This window comes from Thunnus maccoyii, chromosome 22 (assembly GCF_910596095.1).
Source record: "Thunnus maccoyii chromosome 22, fThuMac1.1, whole genome shotgun sequence".
Classification (NCBI taxonomy): domain Eukaryota; kingdom Metazoa; phylum Chordata; class Actinopteri; order Scombriformes; family Scombridae; genus Thunnus; species Thunnus maccoyii.
In genome coordinates, this window is record NC_056554.1 from 25,485,944 (window position 1) to 25,506,289 (window position 20,346).

General features: G+C 37.6%; 1 protein-coding gene across 1 annotated transcript; it reads left to right on the forward strand.

Moving 5' to 3' along the window:
- Positions 1–7,594: 7,594 nt before the first annotated feature.
- Positions 7,595–19,104, forward strand: LOC121889663 (low affinity immunoglobulin gamma Fc region receptor II-like). Its single transcript, XM_042401816.1, has 9 exons — positions 7,595–7,652; positions 9,366–9,401; positions 9,890–10,147; positions 10,226–10,465; positions 10,712–10,897; positions 11,209–11,298; positions 14,738–14,827; positions 16,479–16,568; positions 18,979–19,104. Exons 1-9 carry the CDS (start codon positions 7,622–7,624, stop codon positions 19,053–19,055), a joined length of 1,098 nt encoding a protein of 365 aa, XP_042257750.1. The 5' UTR covers positions 7,595–7,621; the 3' UTR covers positions 19,056–19,104.
- The last annotated feature ends 1,242 nt before the right edge of the window (positions 19,105–20,346 follow it).

A 20,346-nucleotide genomic window follows, 5' to 3' on the forward strand; every position in this document is an offset into this window, starting at 1 on the left:
AAAAAGTGATCTGTTAAACCAGTTAAACCAGTTGAGATCTGCACTACATTTCTAAAGGTAACAGGACATTTTATAAAGACAGAGTCTGCTATTATTACTAAACTGAGCTCTTCTATTTGCAGATTTAATGGATCATTTCTGTTAGTAAAACAATCAATCAATCAATCAATTTTTATTTATATAGCGCCATATCACAACAGAAGTCATCTCAAGGCACTTTTCACATAGAGCAGGTCAAGACCGTACTCTTTAATTTACAGAGACCCAACAATTCCCCCATGAGCAGCACTTGGCGACAGCGGTAAGGATAAACTCCCCTTTAACGGGTAGAAACCTCAAGCAGACCCCGGCTCTTGGTGGGCGGCCATCTGCTTTGACCGGTTGGGTTGAGAGAGAGAAAGAGAGAGGGAAAGGGGGAGGGGGGACAGGAGAGCAACAATCACAACAACAACAACAACAAGCACAAGCATCAATAGACAGGGAAGGATGCCATCAGGACTGTGAAGGACCGCGAAGGTTCGGCCCGGGACTCAGGTTTCCCTGTGAGGAAGAAGCAAAGTTAGTGACATGCATTGATGTTATATGAATGTATACAGATGGAGAGGAGGAGGAGGAGAGAGGAGCTCAGTGCATCATGGGAAGTCCCCCAGCAGTCTAGGCCTATAGCAGCATAACTAAGGGCTGATCCAAGGCGAGCCTGGTCGGCCCTAACTATAAGCTTTATCAAAAAGGAAAGTTTTAAGCCTACTCTTAAACATAGAGAGGGTGTCTGCACCCCGGACTGAATCCGGTAGATGGTTCCATAGAAGAGGAGTCTGATAGCTGAAGGCTCTGCCTCCCATTCTACTTTTAAAGACTGTAGTGACCACCAGTAAGCCTGCATACTGGGAGCGCAGTGTTCTGGTGGGATAATACGGTATTATGAGCTCTTCAAGATATGATGGTGTCTGACCATTACGGGCTTTGTAAGTTAGGAGAAGGATTTTAAATTCTATTCTAGATTTTACAGGAAGCCAATGTAGTGAAGCTAAAATGGGAGAAATGTGATCTCTTTTTCTAGTTTTAGTCAATACACGTGCAGCTGCATTCTGGACCAGCTGGAGAGTCTTTAGAGACTTGTTAGGGCAGCCTGATAATAAGGAATTGCAATAATCCAGCCTAGAAGTAACAAATGTGTGAACTAGTTTTTCTGCATCTTTTAGGGACAGGATGTGCCTGATTTTTGTGTTATTACGTAAGTGAAAAAAGGCAGTCCTTGAAATTTGATTTATGTGGGAGTTAAAGGACATATCCTGATCAAAGATAACTCCCAGATTCCTTACGGTGGTGCTGGAGGCCAGGGTAATGCCATCCAGAGTAGCTATATCATTAGATAATGTGTTTCTAAGGTGTTTAGGGCCAAGCACAATAACTTCAGTTTTATCTGAATTTAGTAGTAGAAAATTGCAGGTCATCCAGGTCTTTATGTCGTTAAGGCATGTTTGGAGTTTGTTTAACTGATTGGGTTCATCTAGCTTCACTGATAAATATAATTGGGTGTCATCTGCGTAACAATGAAAATTTATGGAGTGTTTCCTAATAATATTACCTAAAGGAAGCATATATAAGGTGAATAGAATTGGTCCAAGTACAGAATATTGTGGAACTTCATGTCTAACTTTTGCCTTCACGGAGGATTCATCATTAACATGTACAAACTGAAATCGGTCTGATAAATAGGACTTAAACCAGCTTAATGCAGTTCCTTTAATGCCAATTAAATGTTCCAGTCTCCGCAAAAGGATTTGATGGTCAATTGTGTCGAATGCAGCACTAAGATCTAACAGGACAAGTATAGAGACAAATCCTTTGTCCGATGCAGTTAGGAGGTCATTTGTGACTTTCACCAGTGCTGTCTCTGTGCTATGATGCCTCTAAATCCTGACTGAAAATCCTCAAATAAACTATTGTTATGTAGAAAGTCACATAACTGATTAGAGACTGCTTTCTCAAGGATCTTAGAGAGAAATGGAAGGTTAGATATAGGTCTATAATTGGCTAAAACACCTGAATCAAGAGTAGGCTTCTTAAGAAGAGGTTTAATTACAGCTACTTTAAAGGACTGTGGTACATAGCCTGTTACTAAAGACAAATTGATCATATCTAGTAAAGAAGTGCTCACTAAGGGTAAGTCTTCCTTAAGCAGCCTAGTTGGGATGGGATCTAAGAGACAGGTTTATGGTTTAGATGAACAAATCATTGAAGTTAGTTCAGACAAGTCTACTGGAGAAAAACAGTCCAAATATATGTCAGGATTTACTGCTGTTACTAAGGTGTAACAACACTGTGAGCATGTTGCTGCAGGTGTACAGATGTAATATTATACAGTAATTTTCTGCCACAAAATCTGGTCTATCCTGAACAAGGTTTCAGAGGTTTGTAATCTCTTCCAGCTCACAGAGAGGATGGATCATAGGATCACTCGTGGTGGTGACTCGTGTTTATTGGCTTATTTTAACTGTTCTTACCTTGTCACTTATTTCTGAGATGTTGCACACATTTAATATTTGGAACTAATCAAGAAATATTGATTACATACAAAAATGCTGCTAAATACATATAGAGCACAGAAGTTGTTGTTGTATCAGTCTCATATGTACGTTGCTAAAGCGATAAAAGCGTCTGCCAAATGAAAAATGCTAATGTAAATGTAAGAAGTGAAGGAAACTGACTCAGTTATTGTTCACCTCTAGTTCAGCACACACACACACACACACACACACCTGTACACACTTCACACACACATCCATTCACATGAACAGCTTACCTGCAGAGGCAGAAAACAGCTGACAAAAGGACAGTAACAGCATGGCCTTCAGTAATGCAGCCATGGAAGAAGAATCTGTTATTTTTCTGTTATTCTTCCCCTTCTGTCCTCAGATCAAGTCCAGTTCAGTTGTACAGTCCAACTTCAAGTGCCTCAGTAGATTTCATAATCTGATTGAAACAGTTCCTGACCAGCTCAAAGTCACAGAGGAGAGAAAGAAAAATCAGCTAAAAATTACCAGAAAAACACAGTTTGTTAGAAAAATCCCAGATTTGAATTTCCCATCAATTTAGATTTGAATTGCTGGACCAATTCAAATCTAAATTGATGTTCTCTCCTCTGATGACATGAGGCTGAATGGAAAGTTACCAGAAAAAAGTCTCTTCAGTTTTATTATAGAGTGCAGAGTCCAGCAGGCGGTGCTCAGTTCTCCTGCTGCGCTCTGCACTGGGCTTCTTGTAAATGATTAGATTTCCTTTTACTGTTTGTCTCACGGATCACAACCAAAGTGACACTGTGTTTAATAATAGAATTTATTTCCATCGCGATCCTGGTAAACACAAATAATGAAAACAATAAAGACCGAAACATTTTTGCAGCCCAATCTGAGACATTTGGCTCCTTGTTTCTTCCATGCAATGATGATATAAAACAAAATATACACTGAGTTTGATCTGAGGTGAATTACAGCCTCAGCCATTTAGAAAAACCAACATGATCATTGGCTTATAGAGGAAACAGACAAACCAATGATTGATCAGTGATCGATTTCTATTTATCAACAGTTATTATACTGATTCAATAGTCAGAACAGTGTGTTTCTCTGGGACAAATACACACATCTGAATTCACAAGGAGGGGTCCAAGCACCTCACTCCTCTCCAAAACCCCCAACCCCGCCTGGAGCTCAGTACCTGTGTACACTGAAGGTCTTTGGATTGTATTTGAGGCAGTTTCACTTATGACACACTAAATGTCAGTAAAAAAGTGTTTACCAGTCAGTAGGATGACAGAATGATCTTTTACACCTCCTAACTACTTAAACACAATAAACATTCTGCATCCAGTACAGAAACCTAGTACTGTACCTGTGCTGGTATTATTGGTACAGTACCAGTAGTACAATATCAAACTAATACAAGAACACAGTCAGCACTTCTAGGTGTTTATAGGTTATGTCTGGTGACTTTCTATATTTTTCTTCCTGTCATCAAATCTCATATTTGGATCCAAACCAACAATGAACTGATCTACTAACAAGTATTGTGTGTGTATCAAAGCCTGATATATCTTATTCCTCTGAAATACTGAAATGCAGTGTTTTGTCGTCATCAAATATAACACTTCTCATTCAAGCCAAAAAGTTTGATTTTGGTCTCATCCATCCACAGAACATTTTCCCAATAGCCTTCTGACGTGTTCATGTGGTCTTAAGCAAACAGTAGATGGCAGTAATGTTCTTTTTGGAGCATAGTGGCTTTCTCTTTGCAACTCTGCCATGCACAACATTGATGTTCAATGTTCTCCTGATGGTGGACTCATGAACATTGACATTAGCCACTGCAAGAGAGGCCTTTAGCTTCCTAGATGTTACCCTGGGGTCTCTTGTGACCTCCCAGACTGTTGCTAGCCTGCTGTTGGTGTGAGAGTTGTTGGTCGGCCACTCCTGGGGAGGGTAACAATGGTGTTGAACTTTAATATATTTAATTTGGACTGCACTTTTTGGGTGGACCGGCCACAGATCAGCCATATAACAGCAGCTGCCCATGAGTGACTGAATGAGTGATGAAGTTACACCATTGGTCGGCCAGCCCAGTGAGTTTCCTCATTGGCCATTGCTCTTTCAAATTGAATTGGTGCAAAATGATCTAAGCAGAGGACAGCAGCAATGCAGAGTGACTGTGTTTCTGCTTTGAGTGCTGATGCTCTCAGCTCTGATGTTAAATACAGTGAAGTAAACTCCTGTTTAAACAGACGTGTACCAGCGTCTCCTCCTCTACCGTTCAGTGTGGTTGACTCTCAGGCTGACAGTTGGGCTGGATTTTATAACTGACCTAATACCAGGACACAATCTTTTTATTTCTTTCATGTTTTCACATCACAAACAATGAACAAAAGCTTTAAAATACGAGTCTTGCAGGTAAAACATGAGACTCATGTAGCTGTTATATCAGGTTAGTGTGAGGCGGCTGCTCTGAAGTTGCGCTTGATTTGACTGTAACTGCTTTAACTGGGTGGAGATAAGCCTCCTGAATTTGCACTCAAAATGCTGTCAAATCACATCAAATCACAAATGAACATTTAATATCCAGGAATTCACATTATAGACACGACCACTGACTGTCACTGTAGCACACTGGTCACAGTTTCACACATTGACCATACATGGACCAGACATATACTAGGTTTTGACCTTGTCTTGTTTTAAAAGAGTCTAGGGTCTGTGCTGCATTTGTACATAATCTGCCTGACAGTCGACTGGTGGAGTCCAAACTCTTTAGAAATGGTTTTGTAACCCTTTCCAACTTGGTGAGCATCAACAACTCTTCTTCTAAGGTCCTCAGAAATCTCCTTTGTTCAAGCCATGACACACTTCCACAAACCTATGTTGTGAAACTCAGACTTTGATAGTGAAGACTCAGATCTCTCTTCTTTAAATAAGGCAGGGCCTCCCAGACTCACACTTGATTGTCATCCCATTGATTAAAACACCTGACTCTAATTTCCCCTTCAAATGAATTGATAATCCTAGAGGTTCACATACTTTTGCCGCAAATAACTATGTAACATTAGATCATTTTCCTCAATAAATAAATGTGCAAGTGTGAGGTTTTTTTCTTATTTGTTTAACTGATGTCTCTTTATCTAGTTTTGGGACCTGCATGAAAACCTGATCATGTTTTAGGTCATATTTATGCAGAAATAGAGCAAATTCTAAAGGATTCACAAAACAGAGCAAAGCACTACTTTACATATTTTATATACATACATATATATATATATATATATATATATATATATATATATATATATATATATATATATATATATACCTCCTTTCATTATTCAAAGCTAAACAAAGAACTCAAGAATACAAAACCTATGAAGGAGGGGTAGTTTTATAGTAAATGTAGCGGACCATGTTTCTGTGGTTAAAAACACAGATGCTGACAGACACGTAGATTGCTCGTTGTTTCCTTTCAGCTGGACCACATGTATGAGAATCTGCATCACTGTGATGTGAGCTGCAGATCTGGGCCTCCAACTGTCAACTTCGATCAGACAGAAACGTTCATTTAAGTTGTTGTGGTCAGCAAAGGTGTCATTTACCAGCTTGTCCTGATAAAGTGTTTATTTACAGTTCAGCTTGTTGACCAGGTGAACACACAAAACACTGAGTGGTCAACAAGCTGAACTATAAATACATTATAATAAAATCTTTTTAGTTATTGCTTAAGCTACATTTGTTCTAATGCATGTATCAAATTAATTTCTCTCAAAAATATTAAATGACCACCAGCACACTTATTAGAGGGCCTGAATTTAGAGATCGAGACCATAGTGACTGGCCGAAACAGGGTTCAAATTACACAGTGGTTTTCAGCCCTATTTTCCAGTGCACTATAAAAGATGTCACATGCACATGCATATATGGACATGCACGGTCAATTGCAGGGTTACTGCAAAAAACAATGGATCAGGCAGTCACTATTCAAACCCTGTTGTAATATGTAGTATATAATATGATTGACTTAATATTTCTAAAGAGAAATCGAGGCTTTTCGAATGGGAGTCAGTTGGAGGGGTCATCTAGCAGGAGTCAGTGGCACTTGAAGAGACTTTAGCCCTAGATGTGGTGGGTGACTTCCTGGATCATATTAAACAACATGCCCCCACTACTGAAGACCCTGAACCATAGTGTCACACTGCCGTTTTGGTCTGAACCAAGCAGGAAGCTCCGGAGCGCTACCAGAAGCGACAACATTGATTACGTTTTGTAACCATGGCCTAACCCCAGATTCAGACTATAGACGTAGCCATTGCTATTTCAGTGTTTTCAGTTCATGAAAGTTAATTGTAACATTTTGGTCACATAAAAAATCTGGTTCAGTATTTGTTTGTGATAAAGGCACGTTGAGGAACTGGCTGTTCAGTTTTTCCAATAAGTACATGTTGTTTTACTAGCTTTAGGCCTATTTTTTGCCAGTGAAAATTAGCATTAGCATTAGCAATATCACAGTTAACCATAGACTGTAAATACTCCATGCTAACTAAGCTAGCAGCTAGCGCTAGTGCCAGCTCCAATCTCTCATCCAAGTACAGTCATTTCTGGCTCCAAAAGTCAAATATGGCAACCATTATATCCAAGATGGCGACAGTCAAATCACTAAACTCAAATCTTCAAAACGGCAGTCCCCAAACCATGTCATGGTGAATATCCATATTTTTTTATAGTCTATGGTCTGAACGCAGCCTTAGTCCTTTCTTCTTTCCATCAGATGACAAAGAGAAGAATGCTTTGTTTTTTATATTCTAGTCTTTAGACATCTTTTATGTTTTTATTAAAAAAAACATATTTGGTTAATCTCTTCAATTATTTTGTTTTGTTCTCATTTGAAAGCAAGACACTTTAAAATATAATTTAGAGATTTTTTTTTACTAATTTGAATCTCTGTTTTATGTGTAAGATCATTTCTAACTTTTATCACTGTTCAAATAAGCTGCAGTGTCTCAGTACCAAAAGAGGAGGAAGAGGGCGGGTTTTAACGGCAGGCACAAACAGAAAGAGTTGAACACAAATCATTGAGCAGGAAAATGAGGGAAACATCTCTGCAGTCTCTGCTCTGTAAGTAGAATCTGTGTGTTTTTGTGTTTCATGACCTTTTTTTAACATATCTATTATGTTGTTGAGACACTCAAAGTGCTTTCAGAGAGAACTGGACAGCAAAGAATTGGGAATTTGGGTTAAATGTTGAAAATGAATCTTGAACAGAAGCCTGTCATCAAGCCAAAGTATTTGTGTGACTCAGCAGGATTAAATTAAATTAATTTCTGCAATTTTCTATCTTCTATCAGAGTGACATCGTGTTTTTCTGAGAATGATGTAAATTTGCTCCTGTTATTTGAATTGAGAATAAATGCCATGTGTATGTGTAGACAAACACAATCCTGCACTGGACTTGAGCTCATGACCTCAGACACGCTAGCAGAGAGGCAAAAACTCATGGGTGTTAGAGTTTGTCACTATTCCGTCTCTTAAGGTGTCAGGGAGTGAGGTTTAGTCGTTGCACAGCACTTCACAACTGGTTACCATTACACATAGCTGTAAGACTTGTGTAGTTATTTTAAATTATACACCGTCTTAGAAGGTATCACATTATTTCTCTCCTCTTTAGTCTTCAGCAGTCTGTAAAAACTTCCTCCAGAAGACTTTATGAATTGATCAACAGACCAGTTTCTCATAGCAATCCTGCTCATGTGGTGGCAAAAAAAGAATTCAGCTGCAATGAGAAAAGGCTCAACAATAACTAAAGGGATGCTAATCCAGATGTCATGGACATTTTTGCAGCGTTGCTTAAAAACACAAATATAAAGAAAGCATTAAACATTGTTACTTGTTGAAGCAATTGTAAACACTATACAATACATTACACAGTCAGTAGCAATTACACGAATGTCATGTATGTTTGTGGAGAGAAACTCTCTTTGGCACATGACAATGTGGCCCCTTTTCTCTAGGATTGACACATTGAAGCCAAATACAAAAACACAATTATCTTGTATTTTGAGAGAGAAAGCATGTTGTTCAGCCCTTTCTGTAAAGATTGCAAACACAGCTTCACACAGCTTGATACCCTTCCACAGAAGCAAGGCTAAAAACAGTCAGGTCCCTAAAAGGACATTTCCAAAAACTGTTACACCTTCTCACAAACAAGTATGTCATAGATGATCTCACAGAGACCTGATGGTCAGTCAATAACTTCAAATTTAGCTGGTCTTGGTATCTCATGATCCACACAGTTAGTACCCCAGGGGTCAGCAAACAACACTCACATAGAAGCAAGGGTCAAGAGTTCAACTAACCTAGGAGCAGGATTTCTTCACAAACATTTATGCCAGAATGACAAAGTGACATTACTCTCACATTCAGTTGAGAACCAACAACACTGTCCTCTAAAGGTTTGTCAGAGCAACACATGACAGAGACATAGAAATCTGCATGACTATGATTTGACTTATTACTGGATCAGATAAAAGTACAACGTAAACTAAATGTTAAACAGAGTAGCCTGCATACAGTCCGCTTAAAGACAAACACAGCAGGTTGATATGTAGACTAAAAGACGAAGATTTATAAAATGATAACCCGTAATTTGCTCTCACACTTCATAGTTCAAAAGGCAAAAGTTCCTGATACAGTGGACTGAATAAGAAAACCTGCTCTGGTTATGATTGCATTACCTCACCTCCATTTCACTTTAACTGAAGGCCAGTTAAGTAATCAAAGCTTTCGTCTGCAATGAGACATATTTTCTGTGTTTGTGTCATCTCTCTTTAGTTCTGAGCTCACTGCTGTGCTGCACAACAAACCAAGGTTAGTAAACTTCCTCTATCACAGTCTGAAAGCCGCTGATTCTGTCTGAGAGACCCTGAGAGGAAAGTTAGAGCTGAGGACAGAGCAGGAAGTCTGACAGTTAGAAAAAGCTCAATTTTTGCTTGTGTTTGTGGTAACTCTTTATTCAAATGCTTTTATCGTCTTTTTTGTAACCGTGAAGTACTTTGTAACTCTATTTTTGTGCTCTATAAACAAAGCTTGATTTACTTACTTCCAACTTTGTTTGTCTTCACACGTGGAGTTCTGTTAAAATTGTCTTTGAGAGTTGGGTACATTCCATGTTGCTTAAGAACTCTGTAACAGAGCATCTTTACAGTTTGAGATGTGCTATTGTATGTGCTACACAGCATAAAACTGACTGCACCAAAGTGTCTACTCTTTTTACAACAGTTTTCTGTGGTGTGACTTTGTGAGCAGTTTTGACAAAAATGTAAAGAATCGCCGGTTTGTCGTTTCAACCCTCACAGCCTCTCTGACTGTGAGTCCCAGCAGCTCTCAGCTGTTTAAAGGACAGTTTATGTCTCTGAGCTGTGATGACGACAGCTCTGCTGGATGGATACTGAGGAGGAACACAACCAAAGAAACCAGAGCTGAGTGTGATGACTGGGGAGAAGCAGCTGGTTCCTCCTGTAGGATCACTGTAACAACCCACTGGGACAGTGGAGTTTACTGGTGTGAGTCCAGAGAGGGAGCAACCAGTAACAGCATCAACATCACTGTCACTGGTAAGATCAGACTGTGGAGTTAGTATTGATGAAGCTGAGTGTAAATGATGAAATGCTGTAGTTTGTCTCTGTGTTGAGGTGGATCAGTGATCCTGCAGAGTCCTGTCCTCCCTGTGATGGAGGGAGATGATGTCACTCTGCACTGTAAAACAACGACATCTAACCTTCCAGCTGATTTCTATAAAGATGGCTCCCTCATCAGGACTGAGCCTGCAGGTCACATGACCATCCACCATGTTTCCAAGTCTGATGAAGGCCTCTACAAGTGTCACAGCAGCAGTCATGGAGAGTCTCCACCCAGCTGGATCACTGTCACAGGTGAGGAAGTTAAAGTCATTATACAAATTATGTGTTTATGTGCAGGTAAAAACAACAACAACAACAGTGTATTACGTTTTCACATATTATTTGAATCAATCCGCTTACAACCCTGGAAACAACTAAATAACATAGATGAAGTTTAACATCTAATGAACTGCACCAATCTCAGTAATCGTATAACTTTCTGAACATTAAAAGGAGTGAATGTTTCCATTTTTTAAAATTATTTTTGTTTCCTTTTAGGGAAACCCACCACCACGTCTCAACCTACACCGCCCTATACTTCACCTCCCTCCTCCACCTCTCCTCCTTCATCATCCACCTCTCCTCATCTCCCTGTGTTGTGGTCTGTTCCATCTGTCTGTGTTCTGGTTTTACTGGTTCTACTGGTTCTACTGGTGAGACGATGTGTTCGGAGGAAACCTAAAGGTCAGACACGACTTCTGGATTTCATAATGAATATTTGACTTTTAGGATTAATTTTTGAGAACAAATTATTCCAAAAATATTTGACACCCGTTTACTAAATTTCATTATGATGACATTTTACTATTTAAATTCCTGTTTATGTTCATGTTAATATTTCAAAATTTATTTTGCCATACAAATTATTAACAAATTTAAACTACAGTTTCAAACATTTTTAAAAAATTAAATGTCCTTCAAGATTCTTATAGTCTTATATAATTATATTGTTGGTTTTTGTTTGTTTGTTTGTTTGTTTGTTTGCTTCATTCCAGCTGCTGAATTACAAGTTGAAGAAGATGACATTACATACAGTGACATCAAAATATTGCGTCACCAACAACAGCCAATCAGACGGAATAGAGGTAATGTGTTGCACTTGTATCAGAACATCAAATACAGACGCCTCAGCATCTGATACTGACACACAAGGCGCCCTTTAGCGTCTGTATGAGATGCACCAGGCTTTCATGTAACTCAAATGTAAACCCATCCACATCATTATCAGATGCCATGACACGGATCATGTCTATATAAGGTGACATCTCTTTGTTAGGAGGAGGTGGGCTGGATGGCTAGATAGATAGTCGGCATCTTTTTCCAAACTTTATTTCGAACACATTCAAATATGACATTTTTACACTCAACTTTAATAGTGATTAGTTTTACACAATATATAATATTCCATTCGAGACCAAAAAGTAACTGAATGTGTAAAATGGTAAAATGAATGTGTTATAGATTCTGGTTCATCTTTGCAAAATTTACATTTTATTTCAATATCTAAAAACTTGGAGAAATATAGATTTGTTGGATATGTATTGTGTAAAATTTTGTTATGCATTTCTTTAATCTTATTGGTAATACAGAATTCATATGGCCAAAAATAGACAGGTCACGTTGAAGCCACATATTCATAACATTTTTTGTCCTTTTAAGTCTAGGAAGAGAGTTAAATTGTTGCCTGGTTAACATATCTTTAGTTACATCGATACCTAAATATTTGACTGTTTTTTTCAGCAGAATGTTGCATATATTCCCCTCATCTGTATCAATTAGGCTTAAAATTTAACATTTAAACATCTAGGAAATACAGATGTAAAAAAAACTTATAATCCACTTTTAGGAGTGTGATCAGTCTCCAGAGAATCTTTGTTTGGTTTCGGTATCAAACTGATTAAATCTTGTTTCATTGTTGTTATCATCTCCTTCCTATAAGTGGGACTTTAATAACATCCCAAAAGCATAAGTAAAATTCAGTGGATAAACCAATTCCAGGAGATTTTCCAGTTCTCATGTGTTTCAAGGCTCCCACAAATTTACAGTGTAAAATAGGTTGTTCACAGTTCTGGTCCAAATTTAGATTCTTTGTCAAAATTATCCAACATGTTCTGATATTTCTTTTGGATTCGTACTAATGTAGTTGTTTATTTTCAGTGCTGAAATATTATTTCTTTTACAATTGCGTTTTTCACCATTTTCTAACTGTCTTGCTCTGGATCATATCAAGGCCCTTTTAGCAGCATCAAAATATAATTTTTTATTTTATTCTGGAGTTGTGTTAATTTCAGTTTCTCATTTTCTGGGAGAAATTCTTTATTTAATAAAATCATGAAATTTTCCATAATTTCCTTTTCCTTTGCATTGCTAATGTCCTTGGTACCGTTACCTATCAGTTACCTATCAGTTCATACCTGATCTTTTCCAGTTTTAGATAAACATTATACCCTGAAGCCACTAATAAATGGATGGGGCTCAACTAGATTTCCACCAGAGTACAAGATGGGGTTGTGCTAATACAAAATGGGAAAACTAAACTGTCTAACCATTAAGAGGTAAATAGACAACAGCTCTGAAGGTCCTGAAATATTTTAGACATAATTTCAAAGTAGTCCTACCAAAAAAATAATATGACTTTGAGCATGAATAGAACACATGACTTACTGTCACTGTACTGTAAGTTGCATGGAGAAGTATGACATCTGTCACACCTGTCCTCTACTTCTGGAAATATTTCACACAACTGGGCTTTAGAAAAATGAACCGTGTGCAGAACTTTGAACTGTCTGAGTGATAGCTTTGTGATAGCCCCTTCCCACCCGTCTTCTGTGAATTCTCAACACATCTTAATATCAAAACAACAGAATAGGTCTGTTTCCAGTGACTAGCAAAATGGCATATATGAGTGTTTCCAGCATCCTCTAGAGGACGGACGAGGAAAGAACAACCCATATGACCATTTTATAATTTAATGATGGTTGGGTTGGGGAAAGATCATGGTTTGGACACCTGAGCCATGGCGAATCACAGTGCAAAACTCTAGTGAAATACACTGCTTCTTGCAGGGAAAAAACAGTCCTGATCAACCGTGACACATGGTGTCTTTCCTGTGCCTCTCTCTTCCCCTGTTGGTTAGAAGTGGGAGGCAAACAGTGGTCTCCTGCAGCAAAGGCCACTTTGCCACCTTTTGCTAAGTATCTAGCCATCCCCCCTACCCGCCTCCCCCTGATAAGGAAGTCACCTTATATTGATGTCACCTGAACAGCGTTACCTCCCTGGATTATAATTACTATGTCCACTAGATGGTAAACATAACTATATGTTGTTTTTGCCGGCTGGAATTTTTAACTATACTGTTGTTTTTCTTGTGAGGATGGGCTGGAATTCCATGCTCAGCTCCTGCTCCCGCACTTGAGCTGACCATAGATCATGGAGATAAGTGATCTCTGTTTAGGGTTCAGCTTAAGAGGATCTTCCCAAGGTTGTTCAGGGAGCATAAAGGTGTAGTTTGGAAGGAGGGAAATTGCACAATGTCTGATCCTAGCCCTAACCTGAAACCATCTTTGTCTTGAAAACACTTGAACACCTGCAGAAACCATCTGCCCACCATCTGTACATGGTGGGGAGCACATTTTTATCTTTTCACATTTTTACATTTCCATACATTGAACCTTGTACATTAACATAAACCTTTTAATATTACATTACACTTATATGAACATTTGATAAGTTTTCATGATACATTTAAACAAAACAAATGTAATTTTCTTTAATCTGTGGAGTTTCAGACTGTAGTTTGGTCTGTATTGGTTGATGACAACGTGTGATTTGCTTCATGTGTTAGACGGTGTGTTTTGTACCTTGTGGTGAATCAGTTAACAGAAACTAACAGCTTTGTGGTCGTCCAGTTTCCTGTTTCTGATAAAGACAGTTGGTCCTGCACATGTTTCACTGCAGAGGAAAGTCTGCAAAACAAAATCTAAATAGTTTATACATGTGCATATTAGCACACATCCATATACTCAGCTCACATACATATATTTCATGCATCTTAGATTTTACACTAATAAACATTTTTAAAGTTAACAATCTTGTAAGTTGTGACATGCTGATAAGTTGACATGTTCATCTTGTGGTGCTTCTTTTAATAAAAAGCTAGCAGCTCTGTGGTCATTTAGTTTTCCAATTTTAATAAATTACCAAAATAAATAAACCTGCCACTTGTGTTGGTCTCTTTCACAGCAGCAGTGGTGTTAAGGAAAAAAAAACTTTAAAACTGTAAATTGTACTTCTAAAACATCTGTCCTCAGCAATGAACTGATGTTTGCTGCTATAAGTTAACAATTTTTCATTATGTCCTTTTATAAAACTAAACAAAAGTAGTATCATAATTGATTGTAGTGCTATAAATAAGTCTGAATACTATTTGCATAATGATAAGTACTACAGTAGATATTCTAACAGTACTTCAGTATCAGTTGTAGTACTTGCAGTAATGTATTTTGTATGTATTTTATCTTCCAGAGAGAGATCCAGCTGCAGTTTACTCAGCAGTGAAAACAACAGAAGATGTCAATTATGGACAAATAGTCATCAAATCAAACAAGAGGAGAGGTACAGCTGCTCTTCTGTCTTTATTTCTGAACTTTGGACAGAGTCAGGCTAACTGTTTCCCCCTGCTTACAGTCTTCATGCTAAGCTAAGCTAACTACATCCTGACTATATTTAACCGTACTTGACACACATTCATGACATTAATATCAATCATCTCATCTCATTCACCAAAAGTATGAAAATAAATGTATTTCCTGAAATGTTGAAATGTTCCTTTAAAGTGATAAGGGTAATGGGCAGCTGCTCCTCTTTGTGGACCAACACCACCAAAATCTTTTAGAGAAAATAGTTTGTTAAAGTTGTCACAGACAAAAGATGGCCAACATTTTTAGCATCTTCACAGTTCCTGGCCATGTTTTGGTCATATTTTTTCCAACATAGTTGGCATTTTTCAAGAGTGGGAAGCCAGTGAGGGTTCAAACAAGCTAATTGTATTCCTATGGTGCCTATGGTGATTGTTGGAAGACACAATTGAACTGGAAAAACTGCCACTAGAAATCAAATGTATGGCATTTTTTTACCCTTAACTCAGTCTGTCATGTTATGCCTTCTATGTTGAGCTTTTAAGTTATTGACAGTTCAGTTTAGGTAGAAGGTTAGAAGTGACAGCATCTTAGTTTCTGACCTCCACACATCAAATGATTTTTCATCAGCCTCTTCTATAGTAATACCCATTTTAGCTGAGGAAAACAGTTTGGTCACATTAGATTGTTTAGAAATGGGTCCAAAGACCAATAACAGTCATCAAGTTTTCAGTCTCTGGGGAGTAGTTCTGTGTAAGGCAGATGCCACCGAGCATGCGCGAGAATTTGATTCTCTTCACAGTTTCCCCATCTTGTTGTGCTACATATCACAACCTCTGGACGTTGTACTAGATTGTACATTGTAAAACTTAAGAAACATTTGTGGCATCTGCCTTACACAGAACTACTCTCCGGAGACTGAAAATATGATTGCTGTTGTTAGTCTGTGGGGTCGTTTCTAAACAAACTAATATGATCAAACTCTTCATAATGAAGGAACATGTCGCTCAGTGCAGTGGTGTGGCTCACTGACGTGTTTTTAATAGTTTTTGGACAACAGAGTTTAAAAATTATACAAAGAATAGAAATAGATCATTAAAAAGTAACTCTCTGCACGAGAGCAAGTTTGAGGTAGAATATAAACAAGGAGATGGACTCAGCAGAACAAAGGTCCTTGGTTGTGTGTCTTCTGCTGTTTTTTTTTAGCACTGCATATAAAACCACAGCAACAACTTCTTCATGTTGATTCCAGTCAAGTGTACTCTGAAGCTGGTGAGGTTTCTCACTAGTGCAGACTGATTTGGGTGGTTGCAATGTGTTTGTCTGTTTTGAACCTTGTGGTCAAAGTGCAAACGTGATTTAATAGCAGCGAGCAGCTCTGTGGTCGTCCAGTTTCCTGTTTCAGATAAAAACTTTCCAGTTACACTTGGTCATTTGTCTTTCAAAGAAGTGCTGTTAAGAAGAAACAAAATTGTAAACCGTCCGCCTTTTAGTGGCTATTAAATCTTGATATAATGCTACATGATTTATTTTACATGTGCTACAGTAGTAGAGTAGTGGTGCTAACACTCACAGTAAACACAGTATACTAACAGTGCTGATTAATATTAATGTATTTTATCTTCCAGAGAGAGATCCAGCTGCTGTTTACTCAGCAGTGAAAACAACAGAAGACGTCAGTTATGGACAAATAGTCGTCAAATCAAACAAGAGGAAAGGTACAGCTGCTCTTCTGTCTTTATTTCTGAACTTTGAACTGAGTCAGGCTAACTGTTCCCCCTGCTTACAGTTTTTATGCTAAGCTAAGCTAACCACATCCTGATTGCATACTTAGTACGTCCGAACCAGTTATGGTTTTACAGAGACACTCGTCTTACCACAAAGCCTCAAGTTACAGCTCCATTACCAGATGCTGTTGAAATGAAATGTTGACATATTTTGCGTGAATTACCAGATATCATTTTAAAAGTCGTATTCTTGAAACTGTTTTGATTTAAGACTATCAATTACATCACACATGACATGTCAACTACAGTGGAAGCAGAAGTTACACTGCTGTATGAATAATGTATGAATTTATATTGTATTTTCAGTCACTTGAGGATTTTGAAAGGAATTATGTTTTTTGAACTATTTTCACGTTGGACAATTCAACTCACTAATACATCCAACACCCACATCTACAGTCAACACAGGAAGTAGTGTTTACATAGAGAGGTAGAGTGGTGGTCACGTTGGTGGGTTGATGTGTGATTTGATCAGGACGTGAACTTCTCAGATTCTCACAATCACTTCCTGGAACTGAGCTGAAAATGATCCTCAGACTAGAAATACTCAAAGTTGGACAGATAGTCATTTATGAAGGTTCAACACCGACTTTGAGACATGTGACATCCCTGTTTTAAGACACTCAGAGCTGCAGAGGACAAATTATGATGATGTGTTTAATTTTCTCTTTTTGTTATATAAATATAAATAATATAAAACTATACTGGATTTCAAAATGCAGAAAACAGCACCACATTTTTAAAAAAGCTTAGGTTTTATATGTAAAAGCAAATAACAAAGATTAATGTTATATATGCAAAAATATTATGCCAAAATTAATTAAAGCTCATAATTTTTACAAACATGCCAATAAGCTAGTAGACTGCAGTGGTGGAAAGCAACAAGTACATTTACTTAAGCACTATACTTAAGTACAGTTTTGAGGTACTTGTACTTTACTTGAGTATTTCCATGTGATGCTACTTTATACTTCCACTCCACTACATTTCAGAGGGAAATATTGTACTTTCTATTCCACTACATTTATTTGACAGCTTTAGTTACTTTTCAGATGAAGATTTGACACAATGGATAATATAACAAGCTTTTAAAATACAACACATTGTTAAAGATGAAACCAGTGGTTTCCAACCTTTTTGGCTTTTGACGTCTTACAAAAAGCAGTGTGTAGTCGGGGTCACATTTAACATGTCTATGAGTTGTTAACAGCTCCACCAAAGTGATTTTTCCCTCTAAACTTCTCACATGCTTTCATTTCAATAAATGTTCAAATGATCCAATATTTCAGCAAAAATCAAAGATTAGAGAAAAAGTCCAAAAACTGAAAACAGATTTGTGTATCAGAACTTTGTTTTTTCTTCTTTCCTCTCCCATTAATCATCTCACCACCCCTCAGATTTATCTGCTGACCCTTTGGAGGGGCCCAACCCCTAGGTTGGGAACCACTAGACTAAACTAGCTAACTGCATATAAAGTAGTTGAAACTAGCTCCACCTCCAGCAGCTACAACAGTAGTCTTCATGTTAATTAAAACTGACTTTGACACATGAAGAACATGTGATCTTCTCTTCCATGTGTCCCCTACAAGAGAGGGAAAAAGTTATTTCTGTCATGTCACACAGTGCTGAGAAATGCATCCTGAATGAAAACATCTCTCATTAAAAAAGAAAAATAGATAAGATTGTTTATTGATTATATCATATTTTATCTGTTGAGATCTCTGTCATTATACAGCAGTCATCCAGCAGGGGGACATGATGGTGTTTAAGTTTTAGTCCCTCGTCATGCACATTATCTTTATGAGGCACATCAATGATGAAGTTTGATTTATTACAGCTGAAGTAGTTGGTTCTGACAGAAACATCACTGTCACAAAGCTGCATTTTCCTCAATGTAAAAAAATGTGACATTGTGGGGACATCAGGGTTTATGGGGACCGCAGGTGTTCTCTGCATCCTGCAGACTAACAAATGAAATGAGGATCATTTAAAGGATCTTTTAATGATTTTATTGTCATCAAACATTCAAACATCTCTGCTGCTGCTAAATATCAGCTCAGACAGGAGTGATTTCCTGGGTTACTTCTTCTCCTGAAACTAGGACTGAAAATGTGTCAGTTTTTGTCCAGTGAGGAGAGATTTCCTGCTCTGAGAAGCTTCATGAATTCAGGCCCAGAGTTCACATCTCATCACAGACCTGCAGTGAAACTTTGTCTTTACATGAACTGTCACTAAGATCTTCCCCTGACCTCAACCAACTGTAGTTACCACCAGTAGATGTTGTACAAGAGTTGTTTTTTCTACAACTGTGTCTCATATTGTTTTATCTGTGTGTGTTCAGCGTGTCCACCAGAGCCAGAGGTTGTCTACTCTTCACTGAGGAAGACCTCCACATCTTCACACCAGTCCAACCACTGATGTCCAGCTAGCCTGTTACTGGTCTCCAGAGCCCCTCAGGCAGCAGTACATTCATTTTTTATACATATTTTATATATCTCATGTTGTTCTCTCTAAATTAGACTCATGCTGCAAATATTTCCTAATATAATAATAATAATATATTAACTTGCTGTGTTTCACAGCAAAACGTCTTCAATAAGATGTAGAATAAACTTTGGTCTTGTTTGTTGTTTTCTTCATGTGGTTCTGTGGGTTTCACAAAGCTGTCAGATGGAAAATTTGACTTGTTCTGGTTTTATTGTGGGTAACACACACCTCTGACTATCTGTGTGTTTGTAGCTCTGCAGCACCGATATCAAACATACAAAAATCGCACCACTGTCTATAAACAGCAGGAACATCAATCATCAGCCGGAAACTCTGCACACACACAGCTTCAGCACAGAGTGTGTGAAGAGTTTAGATTCTTTACTCAGTGAAACATGAAGGAAAGAAGAAGACTGTAAAAGTCTGTAAAACATCTCCTGGTTTAAACATCACACATCAGGAATTTCATCTTAAACACAAAAAATGTTAAGTTTGTTGGTAATTCTATTTTGGTTCATATGTTGTTGTTAATTTGCAAAAATCTTAAATTAGACTTGTGACAATTCTTTAACTGACAGAAAATACTCAGTTTTCAGTGTTGTTTTGTGTCGAACTACATATTCATATATTAGGTTGTTTCTTAAATCTCTGTAATGAGTACATTTCCTTTAAACTACCAAATTATACAAATTTTCAAATAAATATTCGAAGAAGCAGCTACTTTTAGGAAAATATTGAAAAAAAAACTAGTATATTAAATATATCATTTGACACACTGGAAACTGAGTATTTTCAACTTTTTTGTTCATTTTTTACAATTTTTACCAAAGTGCACCATTGTCTCTGTAAAATGTCTATAGAACTGTTAAATACCTGCAAATGATTGTTGTCATTTAAAATGTAAATACAGTGATTAAAGAGGTAAATATAAGACTGTACAGATAATATTGGTTATAATGTTATTTGTTGACATATTACAAGTAATCATGAGCAGATTATTGATCGATATTAGTAAACTCATGCTCCATCTTCCCATCTGCACCTGAAACAACACCTCTTTAAAGTCTGCTGCCACCTACTGGTCATAAAGGGTATTACACCACAGCTGCTGGTTTATAAATGACACCAGTTTAATGACATATGAACTCATTATTAATAAACTATTTTACATCAAATATTGAGTAAATAATTGTGTTGATCATTAAATGTAAATGAAACTGTG

What these genes read in the sequence shown, in the direction of transcription:
- LOC121889663 (XM_042401816.1), top strand. Translation starts at nt 7,622, where the DNA reads ATGAGGGAAACATCTCTGCAGTCTCTGCTCT. An exon ending in ATCTCTGCAGTCTCTGCTCT is followed by an intron (nt 7,653 to 9,365) that starts GTAAGTAGAATC and finishes ATCTCTCTTTAG; the next exon opens with TTCTGAGCTCACTGCTGTGC. An exon ending in CATCAACATCACTGTCACTG is followed by an intron (nt 10,148 to 10,225) that starts GTAAGATCAGAC and finishes CTCTGTGTTGAG; the next exon opens with GTGGATCAGTGATCCTGCAG.